General features: G+C 24.9%; 1 protein-coding gene across 1 annotated transcript in view; it reads right to left on the reverse strand.

Moving 5' to 3' along the window:
• Window positions 1-2,063: 2,063 nt before the first annotated feature.
• The window catches only part of LOC145849585 (beta-1,4-galactosyltransferase 6-like), a 38,124-nt gene continuing 25,502 nt past the window's right edge, over window positions 2,064-14,685 (reverse strand). The window contains exons 8-9 of the mRNA XM_082954548.1: window positions 9,630-9,740; window positions 2,064-3,643 (exon numbers count right to left, since the gene is read on the reverse strand). Coding sequence (XP_082810674.1) covers window positions 3,460-3,643; window positions 9,630-9,740 — 295 coding nt within the window. The 3' untranslated portion in view covers window positions 2,064-3,459. The remainder of the gene's footprint in view (window positions 3,644-9,629; window positions 9,741-14,685) is intronic.

The raw sequence follows: 14,685 nt of genomic DNA on the forward strand, positions 1-14,685 counted from the left end.
TTAATGCTTTGAAAAAATAAAATAAATACTAAATGAGTATAAAGTCTTCAGTAAACAGCATAAAAACTTATATAAACAAAACAATTTATATTTTTCTTACTGCTACAAAAAAATCAGAGCATTGAAAATTATTTTTGATATTAAATAACACTTAAGGTGACTACAATATTTTAAATATTTTCGGAGTAACTATATTTGTTCACCAAAGATGTACAAAAATATACAAAAAATTAATAAAGTTGATCAGTTTCTAACAAAATAAAAACTATTTGATTCTGTTTCGGGATGCGACCCGTGACTTTTCTTTTAAGTATTAAAAGTTAGTTGTTATAAAATGAAAAAATTAACAAAAAACTAAAAGCTTAATAAAAGTTTAAAGTGTGTCCTCAATTTCATGATTGTTCGTTGTATCCTAGAGTTTAGAGTAATGCTTTCTTTGGCAAAACTTAACAAAAATGACACAAAAGTTTAACAAGTTTGTCTCGTCGACTAGATAAGCTGCTCACTATTAAAGTATGATGTAAACAGTTAAGAATTTAATTGTAGTTTACAATTTTGACGCTTATACCTTCGGTTCTAAAAACTGTGTGTTGAAGATATTTAAAAATAATAAGCTAATTTACAAAAACTATAAGTATTGAAGTTTCACAATACTTAAAGAATTCACTGAAAGCTGTAAGATTTTTTTTAAGTTATTTTAAGTGGAAAAAAAAAGTTGTACAAGTTATTTTCTCACAGAAATATTAGTGCGCATTAACTACTAGTCTAAATTTTTGCTCAAAATAAGTCTTCGTTTTTGGTAAATACCAGCAAATGTTTTATTCTTTACTATTTTTCTTACTACAGAATATAAAAATGAATTAAATATTGGATTTTATTCTTATTAAAGCAAAATCCACTCACAAACTTAAATTTAGTAAACTTATATTTTTATAAAACTGATCTAAGAGCATGCAAAATAAAGGTATTTATAATCAAAAACTTTACCTATAGTCTTTTTGCCAGTTGAAATATTACTGGATAAGTTTAGGAAGATCTAGATTTATATCCATTACTTACTAATAGAATTAAACTTCTTTGTATTTTAAAAAAGAATTGTATTTGTATGATTCCAATTAAAACAATGGCCAAACTTAGACAACAAACCAGTTCTACACTATAAAAAAAAGTTTTGTTAAACTAAGAAATCAACAATTGAACTTTTTAATACTTACAAAGAGTTGGTAACAAAAACTTGTAGAAAGACTTAATAGTTTTTCAGTATACATTTAGAGTAGGGTTTCCCAAACTTTTTTCAAATGGACCTCTTTAAAGAAATTAAAAAAGCTATTGCCCCCTCCAACAAGACTACTCAAAAACTACTATTTATAAACACCTAAGATATTTTTTTTTTACTTTTTGTTTGCACTTCATCTTTAACTCAAGAACATCTAGTGTAAGTTTTAAAACTTTATGACTGACCAAATTTAAAAATCGCCCCTTTACTAGCTATTTCCTCCCGACTTACTAAAATCGCCCACTTTGGGAAGGGTGCACGACTATTCAAATTCGGACAACTAAAATCTTAAAAAAAAAAAAATGAAAGTGCCACAAATAAAGTAATATATATTTGTCAAATATAAAAAATATATACTTAGGTCTTTTTAATATCTATAAGCCTTTTTACTTTTTATGCAAAATATTAAGTATTTTTCGAGTTATGGCTTAAATGAAGTAAAAAAAATAGTCATTTTTAGTATTTTTAAAGTATCTAAAAAATACCTAAGATTTTGCAAAAAAATAAAAAGAGGCTTGTAGATTTCAATTAGATCAATATATATATTTTTCTTTTTATTCTTTAAACTTTTTGAGAAGTAGTCTTTTAAATTTTTTTTTAAGAATTTGAATTGTCGGAATTTGAATTGTCATTCAACCCTTTGGAAAACACTTATTTAAAGCCTTAATTTGTTCTACTCTGGTAAAACACAACTCTAAAGCGTATTAAAAACTTAGTGCTAATTAATGATGCTATTTTTCTATTCTGTACATTGAATTATATTAAAAATAAAAAGCACAGGTTTTACATCATCAACAGTTTAATCAAAATGATAAAAAAGAACACAAAAACATCACAACACATAAAAAAGACAAATACAAAAAAACTTGCGACGTCATAAATTCGTTGTAAAATTGTGTCTAGAAAAAAATACTTCCAATTAAGCATAAATTAATCCAATGGTTATTCAAATGAGTTGAAAGGCGAATTTCGGTCGCACATATATTTATGACCGCTAGTTGGCGTTACGTGACAGCGAATTCGGCTTGGCAACGATGAAATTGTGAAAGCCAAATATTTGCTGCCACACAATCGGCAAAGGTTGACTTAATTCAACAATATAAACAACAGAAAGCATAAAAGAAGTATCACAGTCCTAAAATGTATATCGTGTTTTTTTATGTAAGAATTATTTTCAGTTTGAAACCGGCTGTTAGCTAAAACTAGTTTTAGTTATCTTTACCAGCTTTGCGGTGGACATTAGCGTAAATTTATCAATCACTTGCAGAGGTGTGCAATAAAAAATTTGGATCTTTGAACAAAGTATGTTTTTTTTTTGAATGAGATAGCAGTGGCTGTTTGGATAGAAATTTCGGCCACTTTACAAAACTTTGTGACGTCATAAAAGCGATCGGGCGGAGCGACGTCATTTCGCTTTGGGAGTGACGTCATATCAATTGTCTAAATGACGTCATAAAGAGTTATAATGTTCAAGTTTTTGATGAGCGGATTCTGTAGCTCATTTGATGAGGAAGTTAAAAGCAAGCGAAGTAGATTAAAAAGAATAATTGTAGTTAATTTAATTATTAAGTTTGTGATTTAAATACTAGTAACTAATTTCTGGAACGTTGAGCACAATTCCTTGTTAATCGCAAAGTAAAATTTCCTAAAATGCGAAATGGTTAAGGTTTTTCTTAATTTTTCTATGATGACGTCATAACAGAGCAATGATCGGTCGGTAACAAATTCCTTTCATATTAAATTCTAAAATTCAATTGATAAAAGTTAAATTCTTATAAAAGTTAAATTCTCAAATGTTTTAAATTTCGGTCGGAAGGAACATGACTGCACGATCTTTAAAAAAAAGTTTTTGAGAGAAAATTAAAAAAACCATAGAAGTTACAAACGTGCCTGCGTGAGCCTGAAAATATTTTGTATTTTTTAGATTTTCCTAAGGTATAAGTCATTAAATTAAAACCTGTTCTCACAAACTTGTGGTTTCATATATAAACAGTCATAAGAAAAAACTTTAACAAATTCTGATCCCAACAGAGTTTCCAGGGTCACGAAAACGACCCTAATCCAGAAAAAAAAATCATTAATAAAAAAAAAATCTCCCTCAAACTCTTATTTTTTACCCCAGTTATTTCCCAGGCTCACCCAGCTCATCAAAAGTACACAAACAAATATAAATAATTAACAAATTATAATGATTGATCGGGTCTCTTGTACCACGGCTTTTTGTTCAGTTGTCCCTCCTTGCTAAGCACTAAAGATATGTTGGTGTACAGCTTTTCTATCGTGATCACCTCTTCCTTGTACAACACCGTCGACAGTCCTTCTAGGAACATGCGTCCCAGCACTATCATCCGCTTCATAAGGTTGAATCTGTGTGTAGGAGAAAATATATAAATTTATTAGCAGAAAAAAAGAACATAAATATTCTCTTTGTTAAGTTGAGTCTGTGGGGTGAATTAGATTTCTCATACAAGTTTTGATTTTAAACTTGGCTGAAATAACTCTAAATTAGTTTTGTGATTGGCTCATTAAAAATCAACTAACATCCTACATTTCAAATATGTGGGAGTGAAATTTTATGTAGTGTTTTAACAGTTTAAAACAAGTTATCTTTAATTTTTCATCGGTCAAAAAAACCATAAAGTATCATAAGGTTGAACTTATGAGAATAAAGATGTACATTAAGTTTTAGAAATATATTAGACATTAAGTTTTAAGTTGATAAAAATTTTTTACAATGATTAAGAAAAGCATATTTATGAGACTATCTATTTTTAAGGTTTAGCCTGTAGTCTTAGACTAAATACGTGTAAATTTTAAGTTGTTTTTGGTATAGTAAAATGTTAAGAAAATTAAGAAAACCAATGAAGATTTTGTCAGCTTTGAAATAACAAAGGTATAAAAAAAAAAAGATATCGCTTAAACAGTCCTTTTATTAGGTTCAGTTTGTAGAAGAAACTAAAAACAACTTTAAGCTAAGATAAGTTAAAACAGATCTAGTTTTTTTAATTAGTTGTAAAGTAACTAATTAGCAAAAAATAACACTCAAGTGCTATGATTTTTTCAATTAAAGTTCAAAAGAAGCACAGATTATTCAAACGATAATTATAAGTATTTAAAGTGATACACCACAAAGAATTGTTTTATCAGCTAAGACTAGAAAGAACACTAAACATTTATGGCAAAATTTGTGTGATTTTGAAATATAGCAACATTAATTTTGGGTTAAAATTTTTAGGCTGAATCTAATATCACCATTAAATTTGTTTACATTTGAACATAAACAAAAAGTTAAGTAGGGTAAAGTTTTATTAGCTATTGATTTGCAATACAGTTCCAAAAATTATTTAAAACATCAATTTAAAGGATGGATTTAGCACAGCTATAATTTGTTAAAAATCAGACAAAGAAAACATTGAAAATTTATAGTATAAGATAAACAAGTGACCTTGAATACTTGGTACATAATTATATTTTTAACCTTATCAAAAAGCTGTGTTAATTGAGTTTATTATTGATAGTGGTTTAATGTAAATAAAAAACACTTAATATCACAAAGTAAGCATTTCAAAAGTAATGGTAAAAACTAAATTAAGTGGAACAAAATTAAAATTTCACTTTTTATTAACAAAGAACCTCAAATAGTTTAAAAAAAGTTAATAAGAACTTGAACTATTTGTAAAAACAAACAAAGAAAATGGTAAACATGATTTAAAATTATGGTCTATAATTAGTCTAAGGGATGCAAAATTTTCAGATTTTTATAAATTATACATGTCAGGCTGGATGCAGAAAACTAATGAAAAATTAATTTCCAACTGAAACTACGATTTTAAAAGCTTCTGAAAATGTTATAAAAACGCATTTGTTACAACATTGATACTCTAGTCTTTCAATTATAATCTTTAGTAGCTAATTTTTTTTTAAACGAAGACTTTTATTTAACCTAATGATAATTAAGATAGAATCAGTAGTATTTAGAATAAAATTGTGGTTTTAGCTGCTGAATTAATTATAATAGATTAAATATAATCAGCTATATGTTACTTATCATATACACAGTTTAATTTGATATACTTATTAAAATGAATATTATATAAATACTTCCTAAATTATTTTCTGATATAATTAGTATTTTAATAAATAATTTTACTATACTTGTTCATAATAAATGCCACTATGTTTATTTAGAATGTTTTGGTAAAGTTAATACTTTGTTTAGCAAATAAAGAATGTGCTTTTACTTATAATTAAAGTCACTATATCTATAATTTTATACCAAAAAATAGCTTAACTGTTTCATAACAAAATAAAAAAATATCAAAACATTTGTTTATGAAATTTTCTAGGGTAAAGGTTATTAAATTAAACTAAAGTTACGAATAGAACATAAAGTTTAAAATTTGTTTACAATATATACACTTTAAAAAACGATCAATTGTTCTCATTTTAAACCTCATGGTTACTTTTAACACACTTTGTTCTCAAAAAAAATTAATCAGTTTTTAGAGGAAACAGCACAAATGTCACGTCAGCAGTTGAAAACGTGACGAGAAGTAAGTGTGACGTCATAGTTTTTAATCATCCAGCTTCCTACCGAAACAACTTTAACTTATGTAAAAGATTAATAACTGTCACCTAAATTTAACACGAGTTTAACTTTTAATTTAAAAGTTAAAAAAAATATTGCTAGTTTTATGAAAGTTTGAAAAGTACTATATATTTTTAAAAATAAATTAAGTACTTTTAAAAACTGCTCTTAATATATTATAAGGTTTCGTGTTTCGTTTGACGTTTTATTTGCAAATGTTTTGGATAAATAATGTTTCACAAACATTTATTGCTATTTAATTTTCAAAGAATAATTTCAGTTTAATTGTTGCACATCTTATCCATTACAATAAGTAAACAGGTTTTATTTCGGTTTTTCTCAAAGCAGATAGGATTTCAGTTTACAAAGCTATGTTTTACAAAAAAAATCTCTTAAAATAACTTTATACTCATTTTTCAATCAATTTAATTTCAAGGGGTAAAATAAATTGATTTGTAATATAGTATTTAAGGCGTAATAATAAGACAAAGTTACCAAAAGGTAGGTTTATTTAACTAGGTAAAAATATAACTTAAAGCGGAAAAAAGGTTAAATTACAATGTAAGGGAGTATTTATTTGCGTGGGTTAACTTTTCTATTGGTGCTAATTCTACTATTTGAATTTAAGATTAGGCACTTTTGAAAAATCGTATCTTATGGATCATTAAATTTATAAAAAATGTTCAACTTTTTATTGCTAATAAAAACTTCGCATACTCAATAACATAAGGATAACTTTTTACAACTTTGGAACAGTTTAACTGAAAAATAGCCTAACTGACGGATTAATTTATATTTATTAGCAAAAAAAAAGTATTTGTTCGTCGTCAAGCTTTAATGAAATCTGTTTTTACAAGCGAATGATTATTATATATAAAATTAATTTTAGCAACTTTATAGTTCAGACCACCAATATAAATTAACTGGTTTGATCAAAAAATCACTTGCTTTATCTTGAACTTTTAACATAGTTAAAAAGTTTAAGATAAAAACTCACAAATTTTTTAGATAACTAAATATAATAAATAGTATACCATAATTTTCCTATTACGGAGTTAAAGATCAATCTAAAAACAACCAAAACTTTATTTTAGCATTATTTCTTGGATAAAATCTAAGAAACCAAATAGATTTTTAGTATCAATTAAAACTGTTATAAACTTTATATTGACTTAATTTAATTTATACAATTTTAACTTTTAAGAAAGTTTGTTCAAAAAAAAAATTAATGGAATTCAGAAAATATAACTATAAAAAGCAATAAATAGCATCAATAAAATTTAAATAATAATCTACTAGAAAACTTTACAACTATTTTGTTTACTAAAAATAAGTTTGGTTAAAAACAGTTCTTGGAAATCAGGAAACAAAAACCACAGACTCAATTGATTATCATGATAGATTAAAAGTTATGTGATAACTGTATCTTGTGCGCATTTTAACCTACATTTTCCCACATTATTGTATTTTTACTGTGAATAAATAATATGTGTCTTCATCTATAATAAATCAAACCAAGAATATGCTTAAAACTTCCAACTGAATGAGAAACTTTTGTTAAATGACATTTAAAAAGTTCTTGTTTGTGACAATTTTTTCTTTTATCCCACAACATAAAAACGTGTTGTTCGAAATATATGAACTTTACCTAATTTAAATTTAAATACAGGAGAATAGGCCAAAAAATTAACGAAAGAAGCTTTTTCATGACTGCATTACAGACTTATACAGAATACCTTAATACAAAAATGAACAAACTTTTATATATAAAAAAACAACAAACTCAAGTGTTCATAATAGTACAGCTGTTGTTGATCTTAAAAAAAGGTTATTTAAGATAAATTATATAAACGCGCTATATTATTTAAGTTCAAATTAAAATCATAACTTGGCTTTGAACTAGTTTAATTCAAATCATATGACAAACAGTTGGAATATATTTGTTGTATGACCTATTAACTGAAAATTAAAAAGTTCAGATAAGATTATCAACATATAAAAAAAAACAGTTCATACAAGTTTATTTTTGATTTCATTCAGCATGTTCAAACAACTGATTAAGTGATTTGTACAGGCCAAAATACTCAAATTAAAAGGTTATTGCACAGATTATTGTTTTGCTATACTCAATTTTTTTTAATGCTATTAAAGTAGATTAAAACTCCAATTTGTTACTGGTTGACAAATATCCTGTTTTTTGATTGTCGTTTAATTATGTTTTACACTTAGTACTTATAAACAGAATTTATCGAAAATACAACCTGTTTTATTTTAAAACTACGTCTTTGTATACAGAACTTTGAGTATTCAACTAAACATATCATAAATTGCAGTACATAAATACACATTACTTTAAAAAACAACAACTTTTAATTGAAGATTAAGTGGTAAATATTTTTTACCATGTAGTGAATGAACCATTAAGTTTCTATAATTTTTATATGGTAATAAAAAAAAAACCTCACAATATTTGTCATGCAGTGCATGTACCGTTAAATTTCCTTAATTTTTAATTGGTAAACTTTAACCTCACAATGACTTGGTATTTTTAAGCAATGCAACATAACTTTGAAACTTCTAACCAAAAACAGCGTAATTGGCATGTTATTTTGTAATTATTCTTTATAATATTATTTGATTAGCAATAAAGTTTTATTACAATAAACATACCTTCAATAATTAACTAACAAATAACGTATATGCTATAATATTATAATTAAATATTTCATTTATTTATTACTAATGAACAACACTTGACATGTTAGTTAAAATTTGTTATTTAAAATAACATTTTCTTAGTTATAAAATCTAATTGATATTTAAGTGGTCAGTAATTAATAAAACTTTACTCATTTGATTCAAGTTTATTGTAATATAAAATTTTATACATTTTATTAATCAGTTTTTTATTTAACTCTTATGTTAATATTTTGTGTTTATATTTAATAACTTTCTTGAGTGACAAAGAAGTTTCAGTATTCACAACTTTATCTATTACTTGAAATAACTACAAGAGATAGACAAAAATAATAAATATTTAAAACATATACATAATGAGTTTGAATAAACTAGCTATAATTTTTTTTACTCTACAAAACGGTCAATTAAATCTATGAAATATGTTTTAATTTTTATGGCTCTATAAAACTTCAATTTCACTGACATTTAATTTTCCGTATCACAACAATTTTTAAGTTTTTTAAACTAAAATATACTACATACACTTCTATCTTGTTAATAAATTAATGAAACCAACCTTCGAAGAGAATAACAAACAAAAAAAATACTTTACTATTTATACTTAACTAAACAAATCTCTCTTATTTACTATATCCAAATTAATTTTAATATATTTATAATCAAACAAAGCTTATATCATACTTATCAACTACTAAACAGAATTAAATCATTAAATATTCCATAGAGTCAGTAAATTTAATAAAACTATCTTCTTGCCGGTTATGTATGAAGTAGAATAAAATAGTACATTTTTTTGGAAGTTAATCAAGAAAATAAATTAAACATTACATTAATAATTTTTTTTGTGGATATGGATGAAATAAAACAGAATATAATATCAATAAAAATAATTACCTCCCAAGAAACTGTCCTTACTGATTGTGAAGTAATCAAGATAATTTAATTAATAAAATTAAATATTGTATTAATAAAACTAATTACCTCCCAAGAAAACTGTCCTTCCTGATTGTGAAGTAATCAGGATAATTTAATTAGTAAAATTGAATATTATATCAAATTAATTACCTCCCAAGAAACTGTCCTTCCTGGTTGTGCTTAGCTGTTATGGACGAATACCTTCCGTAGTGGTTGGGAGGCCTCGATATCGTGTAATTTCCCTCCTTGCTCTCCGTTATCCTGTGTGACGTCATAATAGTTTATTTAATTTCAGAATGAAATACAAATTTTATTTTTGATACGGCTAGAGTATATATTTTTAAATTTCAAGTGTACACTTTTATTACAAACATTTTGCACAACCTTGCTGTCTGTCACCCTAAAAAACGTCATAGTTGTTTATTTTACTTGCTAGTTTACTTTTTCTTTTAAATAGTGAAGCTCATTTAAAATATTATTCTGTCCTCTTAACTACTTCTTCCTGTTGTGATGACACAACAGTTAAACTAAGATTCAAAGTACTAACTTTTTGGTTTATGTAAAAAAATTATTCTTATTGAAATTTTTATAAGGCTTTATACGATAGTAACACTAGCTACACCAAAGTAGGTCTTGGGTTTACAACAATTAAATGTCAACTAAAAATAAATGTACAAAAAAATCTGAAATAATTATTTTTAACTTTAAACTTTCCATTCATTAAACTTTTTTTTTATTAACGGGAATTTTTCGAATATAAAAAATGTAGTGTCGAAGCTTGTTGGTTTTACTTCTTTTTACATTAAGGAAACATATTGATTTTTTTTTCAAAATAAGTTACACTATGACAGCTACAGTTTTTGTTTGAGTTTGAAAATGAACACGTTAAAAACTGCTTAATATATTAAACTTTTTTATTTTATTTACAGGGTTGCCACTCTTTGAGCCAAAAAATCTTCCCTGAGTGACCAAAAATTTCCCTGAGTAACCTTAAATTTCCCGGAGTTTCCCTGAGTATTTTTCAAATCTTAAAAAAAAGAAATTTCTCTTCTAACACAAATTATTAATACCTCATTCTCATTTTTCTTCTTTAATAATAAAAGGAAGGTTGTATGTGTATGCTTCTGCATTAAATTTATGAAAAAAACTGTTTTCAAAAACTCAATCTTAAAAGGTTTAAACCAATTAAAAATTAAAAACTAAATTTTTGCACAACTTTGTGTAAACTTGTTAGTTAACTTTCTACATAAAAGAATAAAGTTTTATTTGTTTGACATTTTAATTGACAAAATTTAATTATACTATAATAATAATTTCACATGAAGAACTCACTTAAATGCATACATAATAACTTAATTATGACTTGTATGTCTTTCCTAGCAACTGTTCTGAATGCAGTAAATAAAACTTAAAAGCTTAACATTATTGTAAAAAAACCTGCAAAAAGAAAGTTTAAAGAAATTTTACTTAAGTAAATATAAATTTAAAACTTAAAAAAACTACAATATTAATACTAAGAATATTGAAGAACTAGCCGCAAGGCTAAAAAAATTCTAAATAACCACTTAAATAACAAAAATTACTACTTTTGAACAAAATATTGAAACTGGATTAACTAAATCTCATTCTAGATCTAGAAAAAATTTTCCCTGAGATTTTCAAAAACTTCCCTGAAATTTAGAAAAAAATTAAAACTTCCCTGAATTTACCTGAGTTAAAAGAAAAATGCCAAAATTCCCTGAGTTTCCCTGAGTTCCCTGAGTGTGTGGCAACCCTGTATTTATTTAGGTAAAATTTTAAAAACTGTTTTGTAACTTATAAAAATAAAAGTTATTTAGAAACTTATGTTTATATCAAAATAAAACCAGTGTGTTTAAACATTGTATAATACAATGACTGTTTCAAAATTTGCATGAGTTGAAAATTTTGGATGAGTAATAAAAACAAAATGTACATTAACAAGGCAGTTGCTTTATAAAATTAATCATCAAATAATAACACTAAACCATTATGTGTGTTTATACTTATATTTAAAAACTACTAGTAAATTTTATACTTTTTGTATTGTTTGATTAATAGTTTATCTGAAATCTAGATGATAACATAAATTTTAGTATTTAGTAGATTTTGTGCCTATGTTTAAATAAATTGTAAACTATTTTGTTTTTAATTAAAGTTATGAGAACATTTTTATATTTAGTACTGTACAAATTTAATTATTGCATCTGGTTAAAAAATAATAAAACACAAGTCTGAAAAATTTCTGTAATCTTAAAAACTATATATCATTAGAAAAATAAAAACATTTAATAATCCTCAAGTTTAAGTAACTTGATAGTGAAAAAGCTAAAACTAGCTACGAGCTTTTGTTTTGATTGCATAAAATAAACAAGTACAAACCATAAATTAAAGCAAATGTTGAATGTTGTTATGCTACATGAGATGAGTAATATACACAGATAGTTATATAAAATATAGAACATAGGAGAATTTATTAAACAATTTAAACTTATAGCTGTTTCAAAAAATAGATTTGAATTTTTGATGAACAAATATAATTTATAAGCAATAGATTTTTGTTGAAATTCAATTTTTAACTAAGTTTATTCACATATGGTTCTTATAGTGTTTGAATTCTTATTACTTCCAAAACAAATCAAAACAAATCACATCTTGGGATTTTATATACTTTTTATTTTTGAAAAAGCAATGTTCATACTTACTGCAAAACCCTTGTTAAAAGCGCTTTTCATTAGTAGTTTTACATTTAATTTTATAAACTTAAAAAATTTACAACTATACCCTCTACAACATCCTTTATAATAATTTATTTGTGTAACTAGTCATAAACTGCATGCAATGTACGTATGTTTGTTTATATTTCGCTTTAACAAATTAAACAAATACAATGTTGAACTGGACTAAGGCAATAAAAATCTGTGGAAATTTTTATTTCAATGGATATTTAAAAGTATTGTAAAACTAAAATACTAAAATAATTGTAATATGAATAAAATAGGTTAACTTAATTTTTTAAATATTTAACACAAAACAGTTAACTTTTAAATATAAAATAACAAAAATAAAATCAGCTTTAAAAATTTATCTTCAAACAATATAACCAAACAAACAGTTTTATTCTTTTGTTCATTAACAAAAAGTTTGGCGTTGTCAAAACATAGAGTTTAATCTAATTATTTTATTTGAATGATAACATTTTCATTACCATGGTTTAGCTTTCGCTAAACTTATTGTTGTAATGGGTTTGGAAACTGTTATCAATGAAATAAAGTCTGAACTATATACAGGGTTGCCACTCATTTTTTCAAATTTTTTTCTAGGTTTTTAAAAGTATACTTTCTTAGGTCTATTTTTAGTTTAAAGCTAATTTTATGGGTAGAAGCTGTGTTAAATAGTATAAAAACTTTAAATATGTTTTTTAACAAAAAATTTTTGATGATGACAAATATTTTTTTATTTATATGATAGATTTTTTGAGTCAAATCAAAATTTTACTATTGAACATGTGAAAATAGTTAAAATTAAAGGTTTTTTAGTGATTTTGTTCGAAATTCCAGGTTTTCCTTTTTTTTTTTAACATTTTAAATTCCAGGTTTTTCCAGGTAAAGTAGCAACCCTGTATATAACTAATTATAATAAACAAAACTTTATGAAAATAAAAAGAATATTATTCTAATAAATATTTAGAAGTTATGTAAAACTAACACACTTTAAAAAATCGTAACATTTAAAACTAGATTAAGGGGGTAGAAGCCATTTTTTGACCAAAAATAACATGTAGACCTATATTATAGTAAATTTCATAATCTTTCAGATGCTTTTTTTAGATTTTAAAAATATTAAGGAACTTTTTTTTTATGACCGGTTATATAAAGGGTTGTCTTTATAAAGGGTATATAAAGGGTAACTTTAAAGCCGTTTTTCTCGAGTTTTTAAAAACGGGCTTTAAAATCTATCTTCTCCTTCATTTTTCAAGCAATCTTCTTCAAATTTTCAGGAAATGTTCCTTACATTATGAGAAAAAAACGTTATTTGTAAATTTTAATAATTTCAAAAAATAAAAATTTTATGACAAAAAGAAAAAAAGATTTTTTATCAAAAAAAAATTAAAAAAAAAAAAAAAAGTATTTTTACTTAAAATTTTTTAAAGTCACAAATAAAGTTTTTTTGTTATTGTATAAAGAATAGACTGTAAAAGTTTGAAGAAGATTGCTTAAAAAATGAAGGAGGAGATAGATTTTGAATGCATTAGTCTTTTTTCGCCGTTTTAGTTTTTCCTTCCCCATAAGGAACCTGTTATGCGGCCCGACTTTGGCCGGTCATATCTCAAAAACTAATTCGAATTTTTAAAAACGGTAAAAAGCAACTTGAAGCTTAGTAAAAACTCTATAAAATAAGATCAACTTGTAAAAAACTTGGCCTACCCCCCCTATGGCCTTAACTTAATTTTCAAATAACTATCTTTTAGGGCATAGTTTGGCACACAAAACCACAACAAAAAAAAATAAGTTATCTTTTAAATAAATAAAAAATAAGAAATAAAATCAGCTGTAACAGTTTATCTTCAAACAATAATATCAAACAAACAGTTTTATTCTATTGTTCCTTAACAAAAAGCTTGGCGCTGTCAAAACATAGTGTTATTTAATCTAACAATCATATTAGAATGATAATATTTTCATTACCGTGGTTTAGCTTTCGTTTTTGTTTAAGAAAAACAAACTTATTGTTGTTATGGGTTTTGAAACTGTTATCAATGAAATAAATTCTGAACTAATTTTCAAATGTTATTCTACATTTTTATTGGTATAAATTGGAAAAAATTGTTACAACCTTAAAAAATGTATCTAAAACAGTAACAAAACGACAAAAATTATAGTTTTTAATATGAATTAAATATATATGAAGTATGTTGCCCGTTTTTATAAATTTACAAGTATACAGGAGGAATTTAGTAAAGATACTAATTAAAAACATGTTTTAAAAATTTAAAAGTAAAGTAATTTATATTTCTAAAAATTTTCAAGAGCAAAATTTATCTTTTAGTTAGAAATATCTGCTAATGGTGGTTCCTTTTTTAGATAGAGAATTAAAACTAATTTCAAAATACTCGATACTAATGTTCACAAAAAGCCAACATATACCAACCTATACTGGAGAACACTTTAAAATCGGTCAATGTTCG

Source organism: Thalia democratica, chromosome 2 (genome assembly GCF_965202585.1).
Source record: "Thalia democratica chromosome 2, ktThaDemo2.hap1.1, whole genome shotgun sequence".
Classification (NCBI taxonomy): Eukaryota; Metazoa; Chordata; class Thaliacea; order Salpida; family Salpidae; genus Thalia; species Thalia democratica.